This window comes from Osmerus eperlanus, chromosome 3 (assembly GCF_963692335.1).
Source record: "Osmerus eperlanus chromosome 3, fOsmEpe2.1, whole genome shotgun sequence".
Taxonomy (NCBI): Eukaryota; Metazoa; Chordata; class Actinopteri; order Osmeriformes; family Osmeridae; genus Osmerus; species Osmerus eperlanus.
This window is the reverse complement of record NC_085020.1, coordinates 18,212,348-18,233,267: the sequence shown is the minus strand read 5'-3', so window position 1 is coordinate 18,233,267 and position 20,920 is coordinate 18,212,348. Positions and strand designations below refer to the sequence as shown.

Here is a 20,920-nt window from a genome sequence, read left to right as displayed (position 1 = left end):
GAAGCCTCAGGCAGGGTCAGGTGGTCAGTCACTAACTTCTCCTCTGTTTCAAGTTCTGCATGCGTCTTCTCGTCACTGTCATTTACCGCTCCATGCCTTCAAATCACTGCTGTTTGTGTGCATGGGGCCAGCCATTGATGCGTCTGCCAGGCTACATCTGGACTGGGGGAGGGAGGGAAGGAGGGGGGGATCTGCACCTTGTCCATGTGACACAACTTGGCCAGCCAATCACGGACAACCCCCACCCACCCTGTGACATCACCCATAACCCCATGTCTCTATAGTTTGCCCCCTTTCTTCCCCACCAATCCCCTCCTAACCCTTCCACACCTCTCAACCCCCTCCCTCCCTCTCGGACATTGCCTGTGTGGGAGATGATTGATTGATTGACTGATTTGATCAATAGACGGTCTTAATGGTTAATGCTTACTGTTCTGTTCTCCCCGCCCTCAGACCATAGTTTAAGCTCAAGCCTCTCCCTTGTCTTCCGTATTCGCAGGTGACCGGTTGAGCGCCATACTGAATACCATTCAGCCCGGGCCCTTCCTCCCGGCTGTTCCCTCCTCCTCCTCCTCCTCCTCCTCCTCCTCCTCCTCTTCCTCCTCCTCCTCCGTACATGAGCAAGCCACCCAACCTCCCTCCTCCTCCTCCTCCCTTGTCCACAGCCCATTTGTGTTTGGGCAGTCCCCCTCCCAACTGTGTCAGCCGCAACCACAGCTTCCGAGTAAGTCTGTCCGTCGGTCTGACAGTGTCGGCACAAGCTTGCACACTTACTTGGTGCTGGTCCTCTGCCTCCCCACAGCTTATCTAACCTCCTTGTCATTTGGTTTGCCTTTGCTCTCGACCAGTTTTCTTTCTTTTGGGGGCAGGGGGCTGATGATGACGCATAACATTGCTGTTATGTTTGGTTTACGTTTGTCTCTGGTTTATTTTCGTCTTCATCCCTTACCTTTTCCTGCTTTTGTGCCTTGCTACCGCTGCTTTACATCACTGTATCTCACTCTCTCACTCAGTCACTCTCTCTCTCACTCTATCTCTCACACTCTCTCTCTCACTCTTTCTCTCTCACACAATATCTCACTCGCTCACTCTCTCTCTGTCTCCTTTTCCCCCCTCTGCTCTCTGTTGATGTCCCAAATCTTCTCCACAGCACATACTGCTTACTTAAAATACATACTGCCTACTCCATGCTGCTTGGCATGTGCTATTTAGTAGGTGCGTATGGTTTTTAAGAATTCATACTACCGTTGGATCTTTTCTCTTCATTTCTTTGGATTGGCTATTTAAAACGGTGCCTCGCAGTTCTGTTTTCTCCAATCCATGTTTCTCAGTGGTCAAAACACAATATCATGTGGGAATGAAGCCGCCTTATCGTTAACAAGCCAACAAGAATCTTAAGCATATTGTGTGTACATGCTATAAAATGTTCCAAATGTAAGTGCCAGCTACTTGGGTTCTGATAAAAAGGGCCTTGACACCACCAGAGAAAATGCTTTCTGTCTTTCTCAACTAACCCTCCTCTTAAAATATAGATAGTTTGAGAGATAAGGAGTAAACTTTAAACCATGATTTCATTTCAAAAGGGAATTGGTATCAAATATAAATATGGAGTTTTAGTGTATTCTACCAGACAGCTAGCTCTAGAACACCAGACCCTCTAGGTATGTCTCCCTCTCCAGTTCATGCATCAGCTTATCAACTGCCTTCTTTCTCTGTTCCTCTACAGTTGTCACCTCTCTGTCTCTATGTTCCTCTCTCTCTGCTCTCTTTCCTGGACCTCTCAACCTTTCTGACCGTCTGACTCGGTCTTCGGTCGGTCTCCTTTCCTTTCTGCTTCCTCTGTCTTTCTGTTGCTTGTGTATTCTTTCCCTGCTGTTTTTACCCACTCCATTTCATCCTCCTCTACTCCCCTCGTCCTCATCTATCTCGTCCTTTTTTCAAAATCTTCCTCCCTCTCTTCTTTCGTCTCTCCTCTCCCACCTCGCTCCCCTCCTCCGTCATCCCACTCTCCCCCCGTGTGATGGCGTGCCTGTCTGCTCACCCTACCACTGTTTTCCGCTGTAGATGCTTCATCACGCAGCCTCGCTTCTCGTGAGCGCGTGCACAAAAGTGGTGCGCCCGCCACGGCCGGTCACAGCTTGGCTCTCTCGTCTCTGGCCCACAGGCACAAGGGTGGGTAAACGCTCCACGTCCTCCTTCAGACTCAACACGGCCTGGCTTTGGAACAGCTCTCTTGAGCAGATCCAGAAAACCTTAAAAAAAAAAACTAAAAAAAAACAACCAAGTTAGTTTCATTCTCGTGTCTGACAGCGCATTTGTTATATAATGGCAATATAATGAATAGGATGTAGAGTTAAATAAACCGTATTAAAAACGAAAGGAAATGCTTATACCTAAATAAGGTTAAGAGTTGGGTTAGGCCTGGCTTATCCATGATGGTTCATGTCAGCAGGATGGCTGCCATGACACAGGAGTTAAGGAGCATCTGTCTATAATCATAAACTACTAAATGACTAACTAATCAACTAACGTTGAAACGGGCAATGTTTTTGTGACTATAATTTTGTTTTCATTCAAAACACATTTTTTATTGTTTTTCATGTTTTAACATCGGTTTCTGTGGTGTTAGAATTTTTTTCTGATTTAATTTATTATTATTTTCTCCATTAAACCCTTTCTTTTCTCCCTCAGAAATTGTGTTGTGACTAAGCTGACTGACTAGGCTGTCTGGGCTACTGCTGTCCGTTGCCCCTCGGTAGTAGGGACTAACTGTCTAACTATGTCAACCCCGTAGGCGACAGAGGGAACCTGGTGTCAGGGACGTACCCCATGTCCCCTGGCTCCAAACACCGCCAGGAGAGCCGCTCCCCGAAGCAGGATGGCCGTGGCGGGCGCTCCTCAGACCAGACCCGGAGCAAGACCAGCGACGGGGGCCGCTCGGCCAGCGAAGCGCTGATCCTGAGGTCCGACACGGCCAAGCTGAGGTCGGACTCACACAGCCGCTCCCACTCCCCCAACCACAACACCCTTCAGGCCCTGAAAGCCGACAGCCAAGGACGGACTTCCGGCCTCCGTGCCGAGTCCCCCAACCCTGGCTCCCGCTCCACGTCCCCAAAACAGAAGGGTCTGTCCTCCTCCCCAGGAAGATCCAGCCCCTCCAGTACCTCCACCACCTCCCAGAATTCCTCCTCAGCGCACCCAGACAAGAACCTCCCCCCTAAGGTCAGCCCGTCTTCCAAGGCCCGGCTGGACCCGCCCAGGGAGAGGTCCAAGTCGGATTCGTACACCCTGGATCCAGACACCTTGAGGAAGAAGAAGGTTCCCCTCACGGAGCCCCTTAGGGGCAGGTCCACGTCCCCCAAGCCCAAGCTTTCCCCTAAAGACGTCTCCCCTAGAGGGGAGAGCAGCAACACGGAGAGCAGCAACACGGAGAGCAGCAACACGGAGAACCGTGCCCCGTCTCCCCACGTGACCCAGGAGGATCTCCATAGTGAGGTGGTGGAGGTGTGCTCCTCCTCCGCGCTCCTCTCCAACGACGAGAGCAACGAGGAGAACCTGGAGGGGCGCAGCGCCGACGAGGGCTCCTCGAAGGTCCACTTCAGCATCGGCAAGGCTCCCGTCAAGGAGGAGCAGGAGAGTCGCTCCTCCCCTAAGGTCAGCCGCAAGACCTCTAGCCGCCATGTCCGACCCAAGAAGGACAAGTCGGGTCCCCTGTTCAAAGGAGAGAGCTCTACACGCCTGGTGGAGCCGGCCAAGCAGGCCATGTCGCCCTCAGTGGCGGAGTGCGCCCGAGCCGTTTTCGCCGCTTTCCTGTGGCACGAGGGCATCGTGCACGACGCCATGGCCTGCTCCTCCTTCCTGAAGTTCAACCCAGAGCTGACCAAGGAGCACGCGCCCATCCGGAGCTCGCTAGGGGGGCAGGGCGCAGAGGAGAAGGAGAACAAGCTGAAGAACAGGCACTCCCTGGAGATCTCCTCCGCCCTCAACATGTTCAACATCGCCCCCCACGGGCCTGACATCTCCAAGATGGGCAGCATCAACAAGAACAAGGTCCTCTCCATGCTGAAGGAGCCGCCATTGCCCGAGAAGTGCGAGGACGGCAAAGGCGATGCCGCGTCCTACGAGATGACCTCCCACCCCACCATGAGGGCCAAGTCCATCCTCCCGCTCACCCTCCAGCACCTGGTGGCGTTCTGGGAAGACATCTCCATGGCCACCATCAAAGCCGCTACCCAGAACATGATCTTCCCCAGCCCGGGCTCCAGCGCCATCTTGAAAAAGAAGGAGCACGAAAAGGACGGCAAGAAGTCGAAGAAGGAGAAGAAGAAACGGGAGAAGGCGGAGGTGCGTCCCCGCGGGAACCTGTTTGGGGAGATGGCTCAGCTGGCTATGGGCGGGCCTGAGAAGGACACCATATGTGAGCTTTGTGGGGAGTCTCACCCGTACCCCGTCACCTACCACATGAGACAAGCTCACCCAGGTAAGACCCTGCTCATACATGTTGCGGTTCCGGGGGGAGGTTCATATTAAAATTGGTCATTTGAGAGTGTAGTCTACCTGGTCTTAACCTCTTCCCTCCTTTGTACGTTTGTGCGTGTGTGCATCAGGATGTGGGCGCTATGCCGGGGGTCAGGGTTACAACAGTATCGGCCACTTCTGCGGAGGTTGGGCAGGAAACTGTGGAGATGGGGGCATCGGAGGCAGCACCTGGTACCTGGTGTGTGACCGCTGCAGGGAGAAGTACCTGAGGGAGAAGCAGACAGCTGCCAGAGAGAAGGTCAGACTGCAGTCTCTGCACCTGTTATGCAACTATTGGTTTTATGCAACTAACCCTAACCCTCTTTCTCTCTCTCTTTGTTTCTTTCTATGCATGTGTCCTTGTCTTCTTGTATGCTAAGTATTGGTGCTTTCCGCTCACCCCCTTACCACAACCTGTTCTTGCCGCCTCTTCTTCCCCTCCAGGTGAAGCAGTCAAGGAGGAAGCCCTTGCAGGTGAAGACCCCGCGGGCTCTTCCCACCATGGAGGCCCACCAGGTAATCCGTGCCAACGCCCTGTTCCTGCTGTCCCTGAGCAGCGCGGCCCAGCCCAGCCTGCTGTGCCACCACCCGAGCAGGCCCCTGCACTCTCAGCTGCCCTGCCTCAAGGAGGGCGTCTCCGACGAGCTGCCCAACAAGATAGGCTGCCTCTACCTCCAGACGCTGGCCAGGTAACAGAGATTAAGTTTCATACAGCATTAGTTTACAGAAAAACAAAGAGAAGGCTGAGTTTTAGCGATAGAGGTTAACTACCATGAATAGTTGAGGATTATAATTAAAAAGGTATAATTTAATAGGTATCATAATACATTTGATTGAATTTAAGAAACAGTTGAATGTTCGTTCCTCCGAGTCACCGTCCTCCCCGTGGTTTCCCCAGGCAACACACGGAGAACTTCGGGAGCTACCAGGACGATAATCTGTTCCAGGACGAGATGAGGTACCTGCGCTCCACCTCCGTCCCCGCGCCCTACATCTCCGTCACGCCAGACGCCTGCCCCAACGTGTTTGAGGAGCCAGAGAGCAACATGAAATCCATGCCCCCCAGGTGCTTTCTGGTTATTTGCTAATGTCTTCCAAATGTCAGCCCATATTGACGAGCCAAACAGCAACAAATGTGCTGGTTTACAATGCCATACCTGACTCGTAAAATGTATTCAAAATCGAGTCCTTTTTTACAATCTGTGTCACAAAAGGCCACATAATCAATCTAAATCTCAGAGAAAACAATAACAATGTGTAATTTCTGTACTAACTTATAATTTTGGGATGTGTATCTCCCCAGTCTGGAGACCAGTCCCATCACAGACAGCGACACGGCCAAGCGTACCGTGTTCCAGAGGTCATACTCTGTGGTGGCCTCAGAGTACGACAAGCAGCACTCGGCCTCCCCGGCCAGGGTGAAAGCCGTGCCCAGGCGCAGGGTCCACAGCGGGGATGCAGGTAGGATTATGGTTATTCTCTTGCACAGTAGATCTTACAACCTATTGTAATGGCGTTTGTTGTCTGAATTTCCACCTCATTTAACGCCACTAATGCAGCATAAATGACTGGCTGTACACAGGCAAATGAAAGTTCATATTTCGAACAGTCAGTTTTTTTGGGGAGGTTGAATCCATTGATACAACAAAGAATATAGTTAGTCTGTGTGTGACTCTGTACCCCCTCTGAAAAATATTTCTGTACTGTATATCTCCTAGTCAGCTTTCCCTTACCACAATTACCTGCCTCAAATATACTGCCTGAGTGAGGTGTGCCCCTTGTGCCCAAAAACCATATAACAAAATACCAAAACAACTGATAATAATAATCAAATTGTAAAATGCCTACCTATAGCACCCGGGTGTCAGACTGATTTAACAGGTAACATTGTAAGCTGCAGTACGTAATGTTGTCCCCCCCTTCGTCCGTTACTCCCCCCCCCCTCCAGAAGTGGGCTCCTCTCTGCTGCGTCACCCGTCCCCGGAGCTGTCCCGTCTCATCTCGGCCCACGGCTCGCTCAGCAAGGGGGAGAGGAACTTCCAGTGGCCCGTCCTCGCCTTCGTCATCCAGCACCACGACCTGGAGGGCCTGGAGGTGGCCATGAGGCACGCCCTCAGGAAATCCGCTTGCCGGGTATTTGCCATGGAGGTGAGTCCCTGTAGCCTCTCTCTGACTTCCCCTGGTCTACAGTTATAGACAGTCCACTTTCCTTTCAGTGTCTCCTGGTTTACTCATCTTAGGTTTTATGTCCCGGTCAACCATGCGACTATAATGTCAAGTTGTAGAACCAAGAAATTGTGGTTGTCTTCTGTTTAAATGGGAACTTTTGTCTCCCATTCAGGCGTTCAACTGGCTTCTGTGCAACGTGATCCAGACAACCTCCCTACACGACATCTTGTGGCACTTTGTGGCCTCGCTCACACCCTCGCCCTTTGAGCCGGAGGAGGAGGAGGAGGAGGAGAACAAAGGAAACAAGGAGAATGTGGAACAGGTGAGGAACAAGTTCACTTGGTTCGACAGTCAAGACACCTGAAGTCTTTCTTAGTTGGTGCACAGGGCCCGATTAAGGCTTTAGTTTTTTATACAGTCTGTCATTGACGATTAACTCTTTGAATCCACATAGCTTGCCATTTTTTTGTATGTAACACTCTCTCTTCCCCCCCCAGGAGAGGGACCTGGGTGTGTGTGAGCACCCTTTGTCAGATATCGTGATCGCTGGGGAGGCCGCCCACCCCCTCCCCCACACCTTCCACCGCCTCCTCCAGACCATCTCAGACCTCATGATGTCACTTCCTAGCGGCAGCTCCCTGCAGCAGATGGCCCTCAGGTACGGTCTTCCTGTCTCCTAAACTGTTTCCAGATCCCGTTCTTTTGAAAACAGACTCCAGAAACCGAGCGTATGTGTTTAACACTCGGGCCATTTTGTGTTTTCAAAAGCAAATAACTCATCGGCCCAGAGATTTCCTTAATGTGTCATAATTTTCCTGAGGTCTAGAAGGTACTAAAACATGTTTTGCGAGCCATTATACCTTCCATCTCCACCACTACATTTTAGAATTGTAAAGCGTTGCATGGTGGATATTATCTGTTAGTGGTTAGTCTCATCTGCCTCTGGCTGCCCCACCTGTGACTTTTATATTTGAGGTATTTTGGTTATTTTTAATGCCAACAGTGCAGTTATATTCAGAAGTCTGGCAGACCACTGTTGCACTTGAAGACGGGTACTCGATTCCTGCCGGTCTCTGTGTGAAGTATTGTTTGAACGTGATACAGTAGTATTATCGTTTGCTTATTGTACTGGGATTTCACCATGTTGAGTATTTTAGGCATGTCAGGAATAAATGTGTTAATATTAGAGGAAAAAGTGCTGGCCCAACTCCTGATACAGTTTTGCCTCTGGTTCCTCCTTTGGGAGATTGATTAACCCCTCATAACCCCCCTCCCCACTCTACCAGGTGCTGGAGTCTGAAATTCAAGCAGTCAGACCACCAGTTCCTGCACCAGAGCAACGTGTTCCACCACATCAACAACATCCTGTCCAAATCGGACGACGGAGACAGTGAGGAGAGCTTCAACATCAGCGTGCAGTCAGGATACGAGGCCATGAGTCAGGTGGGGACCTGAAGGGAAACACTGGGTTTCACTAGACTTTAAAAAGAGGATTTATCAGAATAACTAACATCCAATTACATAAACATAGCGTAGGCTTGCTACTTATTTTGTGGAAGCATGATGTCATAACTTATTATAGTTTGATGTTGTTGTTGACATAGCTGTTCTTTGTATTTAGTATTCTGTGGTTTCATCCTTACTTTAAAGTGTCTTTTCTGTCCGGTGTGTGTGTGTGAACAGGAGCTGTGCCTGGTAACCTGTCTGAAGGACCTGACCAGCGTGGCGGACATCAAGACGTCTAGCCGTCCAGCCATGATCGGAAGCCTGACAGACGGCTCCACCGAGACCTTCTGGGAGTCTGGAGACGAGGACAAGAACAAGACCAAGAGCATCACCATCAGCTGCGTGAAAGGCATCAATGCGTCCTACGTGTCTGTCCACGTGGACAACTCCAGAGACATCGGGGTGAGGGGTTCATTCGTAATACCGACTCCCTAAAACCACGTTTGAACACCTTCTTGACTTCCTTCGGTTATTTTATAGTTGTGCAGGAAGGTTTTCTCACGTTCTGTTTCTCATATGCCGCTCTCACGTTTAACCCACAGAACAAAGTGACGTCCATGACGTTCCTTTGTGGCAAAGCCTTGGAGGACCTCTGCAGAATCAAACAGGTTTGGCACCTCACTTTCTGGCGATCTCACTGAATATCTCTCTCTGTTCTCCAAGAGATCAGAGCCCGTCTGGAGCCAGTCAGAAGAGAACCCAGCTGTTGAGGTTGAGCCAAAGCCAGTTGATCCTAGCTCATTTATTTATAAAAATTGTTTTGCATCACAATTTTTGGTGCCTTTTTAAACTTTTTTTATGGAGACAGAGAGAGAGACAGGAAAAGTAGGGACAGAGAGCGAGGGGAAGCAAATGCAGCAAATGACCCCCGGCTGGAATCAAACCCCGGGCCTCTGCTTTAAGGCCTTGGCGCGGTACACACTCTTGCCTGGTGAGCCGCCTGGGCACCCTTATCCAAGCTGTTTTCTGAACAGGAAAATGTCCCATCTCTATATCTGTCACTTTCGTTCTTTTTTGGTTTGGTCAACTTTTTGTTGGAATGACTTGATCTCCCCCCCTCTCTCTCTTTCTCTCTCGCGCAGGTGGACCTTGACTCGCGTCACATGGGCTGGGTGACCAGCGAGCTTCCGGGCGGGGACCACCATGTGATCAAGGTGGAGCTGAAGGGCCCAGAGAACACCCTGCGTGTGCGCCAGGTGAAGCTCCTGGGCTGGAAGGAGGGGGAGAGCATCAAGATCGCCGGCCAGATCTCCGCCAGCGTGGCCCAGCAGAAGAACTGCGAGGCCGAGACGCTCAGAGTGTTCCGCCTCATCACCTCACAGGTCAGTTTGCTTGTCAATCACGCCAGCTGTTAGCTCAATAGCGACGACGACAGCTTTATCGATTTCAGACTTGACTGAAACTTCCACTCGACAGCAATAACAACAGCAGCAATTTTGACTTACTTAGACTAAAACTCAGTTTCAGATGTGCAGAGTAACATGGCACCTAAAACCAACAACTGAAGTGATTTGACAGAGACCTCCTGTAAAGGCTGTGTTGTATCTTAAATTGTACAGTGTAACCTATTGATTGGAAAAATATATATACAATATTGGCATGTGACAGTTGGTGGCCATTTTGTTTTTAGACCTGAACTTTTGTGTGTGTGCAGGTGTTTGGGAAGCTGATCTGTGGAGACGCTGAGCCCACGCCAGAACAGGAGGAGAAGAACCTGCTCTCGTCCCCAGAGGGAGAGGACAAGGTCAGCTCTCATCTTTATTAACTTCCACCTTGTCTTGAACTAGAAAATTTACCTTTACTGTATATAGTCCTGTCAGTGACCGGACTATATACGGCACTTAGCCCTGCACCTCATGGTTTAACCCCAGGAATCTAGGAGTTGTTTCGTAGTGACACATTTATTTGTCCTCAGGCGCCGTCGGACGCAGACTTGAAGGAACACATGGTGGGCATAATCTTCAGCCGGAGCAAGCTCACCAACCTGCAGAAACAGGTGAGGGTTCACCCTGAGCCGTGGTTTTCAGCTCCGATGTGATGGGTCAGTGCCGGAGCAGGTGTATGTAATTAAATGTTTGTGTGTCTGTATATACCAGACATTGTGTATAATATAGAATATTAGTTATTTAATGTCAATAATATTATTTAATATATTAAATGTACATGTGTATACAATTGAACAACTAAAACAAAGATGATTAATGGTTTGTTAAAAGCCTCAAAAGAAGTCCACCCTACCCTAATTCAACTGATGCACAGGTTTATGCTCCAGGTGTTCTGTAATGTACGCTGTTTGAAGCACTACACTAGACCATCATAGTTACAGTGCTGTAACAGGTTAATAGTGCTGTTTTTCTTTAATATCTTCCAAAAAAACAGACAAACATCAATAGCCAAATCCTGTGATGTGATATTGTTAAATTTAGTGAATGACTACACTCCCACTGTTGCATATGTTTGCTGATGGTTCATTTCATTGTAATTCGTAAGCTCGAGTGCATTTCAAGTCAGTCGTTGTGTTCAAGATGGTTACCCCTAAATTTTTTCGTCAGTAATACGAGTGTAACAATGCGTAAGAACAATCATCTTTAACTTCTCATGGACTGTAGCCTATAGTTCTGTTCTGAGCCAGATGTTGTAAACATTAGGGGCTTAGCCCAAACCTACCTCCTAATATCTGTTTGATCTGAGTGTAGATAGGGACTTTATGTAATATAAACATTATGTTGAATTTGTCGAATGTAATTAACTATGAATATTATTATATTTAACTTGATTGTATCCATTTTTTACATTTGTATGATGATGCTAAGGCTCAGTCCCAATGTCCCCCCTAAACCCTAAGCCCTGAACCCTCACAGACTTACTTGAAGTCACCTAGCAAGTGATTGAGTGCAAGAGGCTGGAAGGTCTCAAATGCTTGTGCATATATTTATATGCTATAAATTGGAATGGAAAAGCAAGCGTCTTGTAGTGAGAGATAACATGAGCAGGGCTGAGCGAATCAATGCACTGCGCAGCTCTACAATGAAATATTATTTTTGCCATATTAAACCGTAAAAAAGAAAAACATTCAAATAAATTTGTGGCGGTCAATTTTTTATTTTGGCGGGCCGCCACAAATAAATCAATGTATGGGAAACACTGGTCTTACATCATTACACGCATTAATGTTAAGTATTATGTGATTTATTCATATACACAGTGAACATACGTTTTAGTAACTGTACTCACTGTCATCTTTGTACATTGTTGAACTGACTGTGTCAGGTACAAAACCCCACACCATTGTGACATACAGTCAGGTCCATAAATATTTGGACATTGACACAATTTTCATCATTTTGGCTCTGTATACCACCACAATGGATTTGAAATGAAACAATCAAGATGTGCTTTAAGTGCAGACTTTCAGCTTTAATTTCAGGGTATTTACATCCAAATCAGGTGAACGGTGTAGGAATTACAACACATTTGATATGTGGCCCCCCCCTTTTTAAGGGACCAAAAGTAATTGGACAATTGGCTGCTCAGCTGTTCCATGGCCAGGTGTATGTTATTCCCTCATAAAGGGAGTTCGTTATTTCATTGACAAGGAGCAGATAAAAGGTCTAGAGTTAATTTCAAGTATGGTATTTGTGTTTGGAATCTGTTGCTGTCAACTCTCAATATGAAGTCCAAAGAGCTGTCACCATCAGTGAAACAAGCCATCGTTAGGCTGAAAAATCAAAACAAACCTATCAGAGAGATAGCAAAAACATTAGGTGTGGCCAAATCAACTGTTTGGTACATTCTTAAAAAGAAAGAACGCACTGGTGAGCTCAGCAACACCAAAAGACCCGGAAGACCACGGAAAACAACTGTGGTGGATGACAGAAGAATTCTTTCCCTGGTGAAGAAAAACCCCTTCACAACAGTTGGCCAGATCAAGAACACTCTCCAGGAGGTAAGCGTATCTGTGTCAAAGTCAACAATTAAGAGAAGACTTCACCAGAGTAAATACAGAGGGTTCACCACAAGATGTAAACCATTGGTGAGTCTCAAAAACAGGAAGACCAGATTAGAGTTTGCCAAAAAACATCTAAAAGAGCCTGTACAGTTCTGGAACAACATCCTATGGACAGATGAGACCAAGATCAACTTGTACCAGAATGATGGGAAGAGAAGAGTATGGAGAAGGGAAGGAACTGCTCATGATCCAAAGCATACCACCTCATCAGTGAAGCATGGTGGAGGTAGTGTTATGGCGTGGGCATGTATGGCTGCCAATGGAACTGGTTCCCTTGTATTTATCGATGATGTGACTGCTGACAAAAGCAGTAGGGTGAATTCTGAAGTGTTTCTGGCAATATTATCTGCTCAGATTCAGCCAAATGCTTCAGAACTCATAGGACGGCGCTTCACAGTGCAGATGGACAATGACCCGAAGCATACTGCGAAAGCAACCAAAGAGTTTTTTAAGGCAAAGAAGTGGAATGTTTTGCAATGGCCAAGTCAATCACCTGACCTAAATCCAATTGAGCATGCATTTCACTTGCTAAAGACAAAACTGAAGGGAAAATGCCCCAAGAACAAGCAGGAACTGAAGACAGTTGCAGTAGAGGCCTGGCAGAGCATCACCAGGGACGAAACCCAGCGTCTGGTGATGTCTATGGGTTCCAGACTTCAGGCTGTCATTGACTGCAAAGGATTTGCAACCAAGTATTAAAAGTGACAATTAGATTTATGATTATGTTAGTTTGTCCAATTATTTTTGGTCCCTTAAAAAGGGGGGGGGGCACATATAAAATGTGTTGTAATTCCTACACCGTTCACCTGATTTGGATGTCAATACCCTGAAATTAAAGCTGAAAGTCTGCACTTAAAGCACATCTTGATTGTTTCATTTCAAATCCATTGTGGTGGTATACAGAGCCAAAATGATGAAAATTGTCTCAATGTCCAAATACTTACGGACCTAACTGTATTACACCTCCTTTCCAAGGTGTGTGCACACATCGTCCAGGCCATCCGTATGGAGGCCACGCGTGTCCGGGAGGAGTGGGAGCATGCCATCTCCAGCAAGGAGAACGCCAACTCCCAGCCCAGCGACGACGACGCGTCCTCGGACGCCTACTGCTTCGAGCTGCTGTCCATGGTCCTGGCGCTGAGCGGCTCCAACGTGGGCCGCCAGTACCTGGCCCAACAGCTCACCCTGATGCAGGATCTGTTCTCCTTGCTGCACACGGCCTCGCCACGTGTGCAGAGACAGGTGGGGTGAAAAGGAGTCTCTACCACCGTCGTTTTGCAGTTTACTCACTCTAACTTCTTAACCTTCCAAACTGACCTTTGACTCTTTATCTCCACCCCCTAGGTGACCTCTCTCCTCAGGCGCGTCCTCCCGGAGGTCACCCCTGTGCGCTTGGCCAGCATCATCGGCGTGAAGGCCCTGCCGCCGGCCGACATCAGCGACATCATCCACTCCACGGAGAAGGGAGACTGGAACAAGCTGTGCATCCTGGACATGTTCCTGGGCTGCATCGCCAAGGCGCTCACCGTGCAGCTGAAGGCCAAGGGCACCACCATCGCAGGCACGGCAGGCATGGCAGCAGGCAAGGGGGTCACCACCGTCACCCTGCCCATGATCTTTAACTCCAGGTGGGTTTAAAGAAGGATTCCCTCGACTTCAGCCACACTGGACTGACTTATAAGGGAAACTGCGCTTACTGAAATATGCCTCTTCATCAGTGATTGTAATTTATTTCCCAAATCACAAGGCCATCCATCATTCATGGGGCAATATCCCATGTAAACCGTAAGGTTGTGTAAACGTTTAGGTTGTTCGTGAGAGATTGAGTCTTGGCGCAGCACAGGATTCTTTAACAGTACGAAATTCGTAACTAACCAAGTCAGCGTCCAAGAAAGAATATTTTGCTACATGAACATGCGATCTGGGATCTCAATGTTGGCAAACTTCCATCTCAACCTCATAAATTTAGGTTGTTATAAATCTCTGAATAGTTAGCCTGCTTAAATCTTTTCAGGCAACCCCACATTTTGTAACAGATTGGTTATAGGCACTAGCCACTTTCTCTATTATGCTATTATTCCACCCACCTGATGGAGCCGGACTCACTGATTTCCAGATTAATGGAAGAAACCAAATTATTGTAATTTTGAGAGCGTTACACCAGTGCCTTAGCTGGTACCCCAGTGACTTTGTGGTTCCTTGTTCACACCCTCAAAGTTTGTGCAAGTGTCTCACCAAATGGGTGGAGGGTTATCCATACTTAATAAAGAGAAACGTCGGTCAAAGTCATGCTTTTTGTCAAATAACCCATATCACTTAAGGGACGTTATCCAGCATGAATCTGTCATTCATACCCGCGCCCAGGAGGCACAGAAACATGCCTTGCCAATGGCTGTGGATGCAAGAGACCCCCACAACGAATAAAACTGTATCCCCTATCTAATACGGCTAGACGGTGTTCTCCATAGGACAGAACCCTAAATCAAGCAGAAGTTGAATTTGTGTGCCTGCTACCTTGCTGGTAGCAGGCACACTGACAACACTGTTGTCTCAAATATAGCCAGTGCTTCTCAAAATGTGTGTCCTCCCGGGAAATCTTTAGAGCTGTCACCTCTGTTGTGAGTCAACAGTGCTGTACTGAGGGGTAAGAACCTCTGAATGGATATGTAATAAGCCCATTCCTGTCCACTCACATGCAGCTACATCCGGAGAGGGGAGAGCCATTGGTGGATGAAAGGCTCCACACCTCCTCAGATCGCTGAGATCATCATCAAGCTGGTCAAGGACATGGCTGCTGTGAGTACTCTGGGGGGATATGATCTTTTGAGGAAAAGAAGAAAAAAAAAAAAACCTTGTAGCCCTAAAAAAAACTTTGCTCACCTACGTGTGTGTGTGTGGTGCTTTTCCAGGGCCATCTGTCTGACGCATGGTCGAGAGTGACGAAGAACGCCATCGCAGAGACCATCATTGCCCTGACCAAGATGGAGGAGGAGCATCGTTCCCCCGTTCGCTGCATCGCCACCACAAGGGTACGCCGTGCTTCGTTTGTCAGTGTCGTGTGTGTGTGTCAGTTCCAACTGTGCACACGGTGTGTGTACACGATGATGTCGCTAAGCCATCATTAGCAGTTGCTCTTTATCAAGGGGACGAGAACTCCCCAGTCTCTGATCTCTACCTCTCTCTCTTCCTTCCTCCGTCCCTCAGCTGTGGCTTGCCCTGGCGTCCCTGTGTGTACTGGACCAGGACCACGTAGACAGGCTGTCTTCTGGACGCTGGATGGGCAAAGACGGACAACAGAAACAGATGGTGAGGCCCTCCTCTATCAAGTAAAGGTGGTACATTACCTACAGATTACATGCAGGTCAACTCAAGGGGGCCGACCTTGTAAGTCAAAATCTGCGGTCTCGCTCGTTCTCTTCCCCGTAGCCCATGTGCGATAACCACGACGACGGCGAGACGGCCGCCATCATCCTGTGTAACATGTGCGGGAACCTGTGCACCGACTGCGACCGTTTCCTCCATCTGCACCGACGCACACGTTCCCACCAAAGACAGGTGAGATATTAGCACGGGGGTGGTCTGAATTTCCTATGAACCGAGTCTCACTGTGTGTTCCCTGCCCTGTCCCAGGTCTTCAAAGAGGAAGAGGAGGCCATCAAGGTTGACCTCCACGAGGGTTGCGGCAGGACCAAGCTGTTCTGGCTCATGGCTTTGGCTGACTCAAAGACCATGAAGGCCATGGTGGAGTTCAGAGAGCACACAGGTATAAACACCTGTGACACTGTCACACCAACACCGCACATGGAATGGCACTAGATTAACCTTTTGCGTAGATTAAACAACATAAAACCTGTGACGCAACAGCATTTATAGAAACGAAACATTTAAGAATTATTGCATTACTAAAAAGATGTATTACATGTACAACACGGCAACATTAGGTGACAACACAAAAGCATCTATCCAAACCACAACAATAACCCACCGTGCAACAGGATTAACAGAAACACACAGAAGAAAGATATTTGCCAAAATGCACTAGAAGTTATTCCCAATGCTCACAACCGCTAAGCAAATCTGTGTGAAATCTTTGAATTTTGTTGTAAACAATGTCACGAGTGGACAATGAGCACCAATCGTAAGAAATGTCACCGTTCAGGTCTCCAAAGCAGCGTTCACGTTGAATTCTACCTTCCGAAACATTTGTAGCTACGCCCGTCACGCATCACATTGCATCATCTCTCTCGAGTGAGGGCCTCCAAATTAAGTAGCTCACATCTGTAGGGAAATGTTCATTATCATTGGCAAACTGATTCTAACACCTGGAATATTGTGGTTAAGTTGGAAAAATATAAACTGTTACCCAACTAACCCATTGAACCCTCATAGTCTAGTAGTGTAGAGTTTCTGGCCTTCAGGTAGACGCCCCTACCTTTGGGTCGTAGCTTTCACCTGCTCTTTACACCTTTTGTGTCTGCTGTAGGTAAACCAGCCTCCAGTAGCTCTGATGCCTGCAGGTTCTGCGGCACCAGGAACGGAACCGAGCTATCTGCTGTGGGCAGTGTCTGCTCAGACCCAGATTGCCAGGTACAGAACCACTTCTGTTCCTTCTCAATCACACTTCCTCAGCTGTTCAACCACTCCACTCCCTGTTATATACCTTCAACCAAGTCAGTGTATGAACGATGTCCAACAAGGATCTAAGCTTGCCAAGTATATACAGATATATACAACTGGCTTGTACACAATCGGCTTTAAAAGTCAGACTTAACGTTTTGCTTAATCTGTGGCACCTACAGGAGTATTCCAAGATGGCGTGCTGCAAGACGCACCCGTGTGGCCACCCCTGTGGCGGGGTGAAGAACGAGGAGTCGTGTCTCCCCTGTCTACACGGATGTGACAAGAGCATGGGCTGTCTCAAGCAGGACGCGGATGACATGTGTATGATCTGCTTCACCGAGGCGGTCTCTGCTGCTCCCGCTGTCCAGGTAGGAGCGCTTACTTTGGCTGGAAGGATGGTCGTTTGGTTGGTTGGTTGCATAACTGAGAACAGCTAAAGTTGGATTCATTTCTTGACTGTAGTGACAGATGGTTGATTATACGCAAAGAGACTAAACGAGAAATTCTAAACGTGCGAATGGAACTCCAGTCTGTGGGGGTTTACATATTGCATACACCTATACCAGCTGCCCTTTGGAGCTGCAGCTATGTTTTTTGTTTTCAGTGTGGAGCTACTGATGTCTAAAGAAAGGTTCTTCTTGCTTTGGTTTGTTTCCAGCTGGACTGCGGCCATGTGTTCCACCTTCAGTGTACCCGCCGGGTTCTGGAGAGCCGCTGGCTCGGGCCCAGGATCACATTTGGCTTCATGTCCTGTCCCATCTGCAAGGTAGATGTGTAACCTGACACATAAAGGATTAGGATATTGACTACAGAACAAGGGCATGAAAATGATCCGATCCCTGCTTTCAAACCTTTTTCATGACAGTGTGACTTTTCAGATTGTTGACTGTTCAGATTTGAATGGCCTCTCGCTACTTACTTTTTAAAATTTGAATTTGAATAAACAACTGTTCTAAAAGAAACTCAGACTTTCTCTCTTATCCATGCTGTGCTGAAGCCCCCTTACATTTGGGACTAGGTCCCTACTTGGCATGCCAGTTCCTCTTGCCTTTTATCGATGACCTAGCACTAGGCTAACAAGGTTCCACACATCTTGTGTGTTGCGTTCTCCCTCCTTGTCGCACAGAACAAGATCAACCATGCTGTGATCAAAGACCTGCTAGACCCCATCAAGGAGCTTTTTGAGGACGTGAGGAGGAAGGCCCTGATGAGGCTGGAGTACGAGGGGCTCCACAAGAGCGAGGCCATCACCACTCCTGGAGCGCGCTTCCACAACGACCCTGCAGGCTTCGCCATAAACAGATATGCCTACTACGTCTGCTTCAAGTGCAAGAAGGTAGGCAGAAATACAATGGAGATTATGTTGGATTTACCCTGAGGGTAGACATAGGCTCATCTAATGGTCTAAAGTGATTGGACTGGATATAATGCCTCACGTTGACACTTGTTGTCAGGCTTATTTCGGTGGCGAGGCCCGCTGTGATGCAGAAGCAGGGCAAGGAGATGACTACGACCCCAGCGAACTCATTTGTGGCGCATGCTCGGATGTGTCCAGGGCTCAGGTGGGTGGAAGAGGCACAGCCTCAGGGACAGCTGTTGAACACACTAAAATATCCACACCTGTGTACCACAAATACACAAAAGTTTATTTTTATAAACTTTTTATAAAAAACTTTTGGGCAAGGCACTTCACCCTACTTGCCTCAGGGGAATGTCCCTGTACTAACTGTAAGTCGCTCTGGATAAGAGCGTCTGCTAAATGACTAAATGTAAATGTATAAACATGATCTGCCTAATGTGTTTTATAATAGTACAGTAATGTTCAGACTTCCTGTCTTTATTGCTACTTCGCATTGTTAAAGGAGCATACCCAATCATATTATACACATGTTACACACCACTGGTATGGTTTTAGTCATGCTGCCAATACAGGAAAACAACTAAATGTTCACATCCTTGTGTGTGTGTGTGCCCGCGTGTCCCAGATGTGCTCCAAGCACGGGACAGACTTTCTGGAATACAAGTGTCGCTACTGCTGCTCAGTGGCTGTCTTCTTCTGCTTCGGCACCACCCACTTCTGTAACGCCTGTCACGATGACTTCCAGAGGATGACCAGTGTGCCCAAGGAGGAGCTGCCTCACTGTCCTGCAGGTACACAGTCATCCCAGCAACCACTTCACCTCACCCGGACGGTCAGCCCATGGTGTAGTCTACACACATGCACGTACATGCGCTACACATACGATATGCCCACCATATGCCACACAGGTATACTGAAAGCCCAGAAGATTTTCCTCAAAGCTCACTTTGAAATATGCAGTGATACATGAGTAGGGTACAGCACAGGGAGGAGCGGAGCTTTGTATGTTGACTGTATGTCCACGACTTCGTACTAGACTACACCACTGGGGTTAGCTGACTGTCTGGGCCGGTAGAAAATACCCTCTGATGTTTTTCACCACAGCACACACTCACTTTCTTGCAGACACACATACACAACACACACACAGCACTTGGTTTCCATCATGTAAAGAAATGGCCTTTGGTCGTCTTAAGGAGGACCAGTGGAAAACCCAAGCTTTTGTACTGACAATGTGGGAGGCAGATAATGTCAAGCCAGAGTCCTCATTTCTCTCCCTTCCTCAGGTCCCAAAGGCAAGCAGTTGGAGGGCACAGAGTGTCCCTTGCACGTGGTGCATCCACCCACCGGTGAGGAGTTTGCCTTGGGCTGTGGCGTGTGCCGGAATGCCCATACCTTCTAAACTACCAGGGACCGGGACCGGTACCAGAACACCAGTCTACTGTGACCACAGGCTGATTGCTGACCGTTGAAAGCTTAGTCTTCAGCCTTCTCGGTTCTCGTTGTGTTGTCGGATTGCCCTTGGACCAGGCTGCATAGCAAAGTACCCCTGCTCTGCTATACCGAGGATGCCCTGTCTGCCACAGATATACTAAAGAGTCTAAGGCTTTAGTGGACTCAAAGCAAAGTCCTCCTCGACGAAAAAAGAAAACGATTTAAAAAGAATTTTAACTTGTGACGTGTTTGCATGCGGCCGTTGTATCTTCTCGGCTTCCATAGACACACCTGATCACTGAAGTGTAACAATGTATTGAAGATTAAAAAAATATATTGAATATGAAATGAATTTGCTTAAAGGCAACTGTGGATGACCTTGGATATAATAGAAAAAAAAATGACAGGCCGTATTTCCAGCTTCCTAACTATGAATTCAAAAATATTGTTGTACGTAAAATGACTTTTTTTCGTAATCCTGTACAGTATTCTCAACTGTCAAGTGCATCATGGGTTGACGGACAAAAATAGAGAGAAAAATGTCATGTTGGGAGGAAAATAGTGTACGATTTATCTAATCTTGTATATAATGATAGTATCCAAAATAGCTGTATTCCGAAGTTGCTACTCAACACTTCAGTCTCGTTTGATATTCTGGGTTATGTTTTGAGCCAGAACTTTTAATGAAGTGCAATACTGGGTGTGCCTCCTATCTTGCAGCTGTTTAACCTATGGAATGTATGTCAATAAAAGCCACTGTACATTTTTATACAGTAATAGACAGTCACCCCCCGCCCCCCCCCCCCCCCCCAGCTGAAAACTAAGGGTAGCGTTGGCTATGTATGAAGGTCGATGTGAACCCCACTTTTTCCAATTCGTCAATCAGAAGTAAATGTGGAACATACAATACCCTTTTCTGTCATTTATAAAAACAACTTGATGGCTGAATAGGTACAGAGGCAAGCATTGAATGGAGTGATAACTGAACGTTTTAGAAGGGCCAGCCTTCACACCAAATATTAAAATAATTGAGAATCTGTAAGGCTATTCCATGTGTAGGAGGCAAACGGGTGGGTGGGGTTTGAGAATGGGAGTGTGATATAAAAAAAAAAAGCTGCTGTTATAAAAAGCTTAATACTTGTGAATCTGCTGTGTAATATCTGTGGTGGATGGAGTTGAATGGTAATAAACCAGGTTCTCTGTTTCGCAAGGTACATAAGTCTTGTTTTTATTTCATGTGCCATTTGTTCATCATAATACACGTTTTTACAATTATTGATTAATGAGGGACTATTCATAGGATA

The 20,920-nt window shown here is 47.7% G+C and overlaps 1 protein-coding gene across 11 annotated transcripts in view; it reads left to right on the top strand.

Moving 5' to 3' along the window:
* mycbp2 (MYC binding protein 2) overlaps positions 1 to 20,828 on the top strand; it is an 80,282-nt gene extending 59,454 nt beyond the window's left edge. For 8 of the 11 annotated variants that reach the window (XM_062457543.1, XM_062457539.1, XM_062457540.1 and 5 more), the window contains 29 exons: positions 500 to 724; positions 2,795 to 4,480; positions 4,608 to 4,777; positions 4,963 to 5,207; positions 5,417 to 5,584; positions 5,822 to 5,979; positions 6,467 to 6,666; positions 6,860 to 7,009; positions 7,185 to 7,345; positions 7,974 to 8,130; positions 8,371 to 8,595; positions 8,736 to 8,801; positions 9,276 to 9,515; positions 9,848 to 9,937; positions 10,109 to 10,189; positions 13,178 to 13,444; positions 13,547 to 13,830; positions 14,902 to 14,998; positions 15,112 to 15,231; positions 15,407 to 15,508; positions 15,629 to 15,757; positions 15,833 to 15,965; positions 16,686 to 16,789; positions 17,002 to 17,190; positions 17,481 to 17,588; positions 17,949 to 18,158; positions 18,277 to 18,384; positions 18,808 to 18,973; positions 19,469 to 20,828. In XM_062457543.1, the coding sequence (XP_062313527.1) occupies positions 500 to 724; positions 2,795 to 4,480; positions 4,608 to 4,777; positions 4,963 to 5,207; positions 5,417 to 5,584; positions 5,822 to 5,979; positions 6,467 to 6,666; positions 6,860 to 7,009; positions 7,185 to 7,345; positions 7,974 to 8,130; positions 8,371 to 8,595; positions 8,736 to 8,801; positions 9,276 to 9,515; positions 9,848 to 9,937; positions 10,109 to 10,189; positions 13,178 to 13,444; positions 13,547 to 13,830; positions 14,902 to 14,998; positions 15,112 to 15,231; positions 15,407 to 15,508; positions 15,629 to 15,757; positions 15,833 to 15,965; positions 16,686 to 16,789; positions 17,002 to 17,190; positions 17,481 to 17,588; positions 17,949 to 18,158; positions 18,277 to 18,384; positions 18,808 to 18,973; positions 19,469 to 19,584 (6,155 nt within the window). In that variant the 3' untranslated portion in view covers positions 19,585 to 20,828. The remainder of the gene's footprint in view (positions 1 to 499; positions 725 to 2,794; positions 4,481 to 4,607; positions 4,778 to 4,962; positions 5,208 to 5,416; positions 5,585 to 5,821; positions 5,980 to 6,466; positions 6,667 to 6,859; positions 7,010 to 7,184; positions 7,346 to 7,973; positions 8,131 to 8,370; positions 8,596 to 8,735; positions 8,802 to 9,275; positions 9,516 to 9,847; positions 9,938 to 10,108; positions 10,190 to 13,177; positions 13,445 to 13,546; positions 13,831 to 14,901; positions 14,999 to 15,111; positions 15,232 to 15,406; positions 15,509 to 15,628; positions 15,758 to 15,832; positions 15,966 to 16,685; positions 16,790 to 17,001; positions 17,191 to 17,480; positions 17,589 to 17,948; positions 18,159 to 18,276; positions 18,385 to 18,807; positions 18,974 to 19,468) is intronic. The other 3 variants (XM_062457547.1, XM_062457544.1, XM_062457538.1) reach the window with 2 other exon arrangements.
* Positions 20,829 to 20,920: the final 92 nt, after the last annotated feature.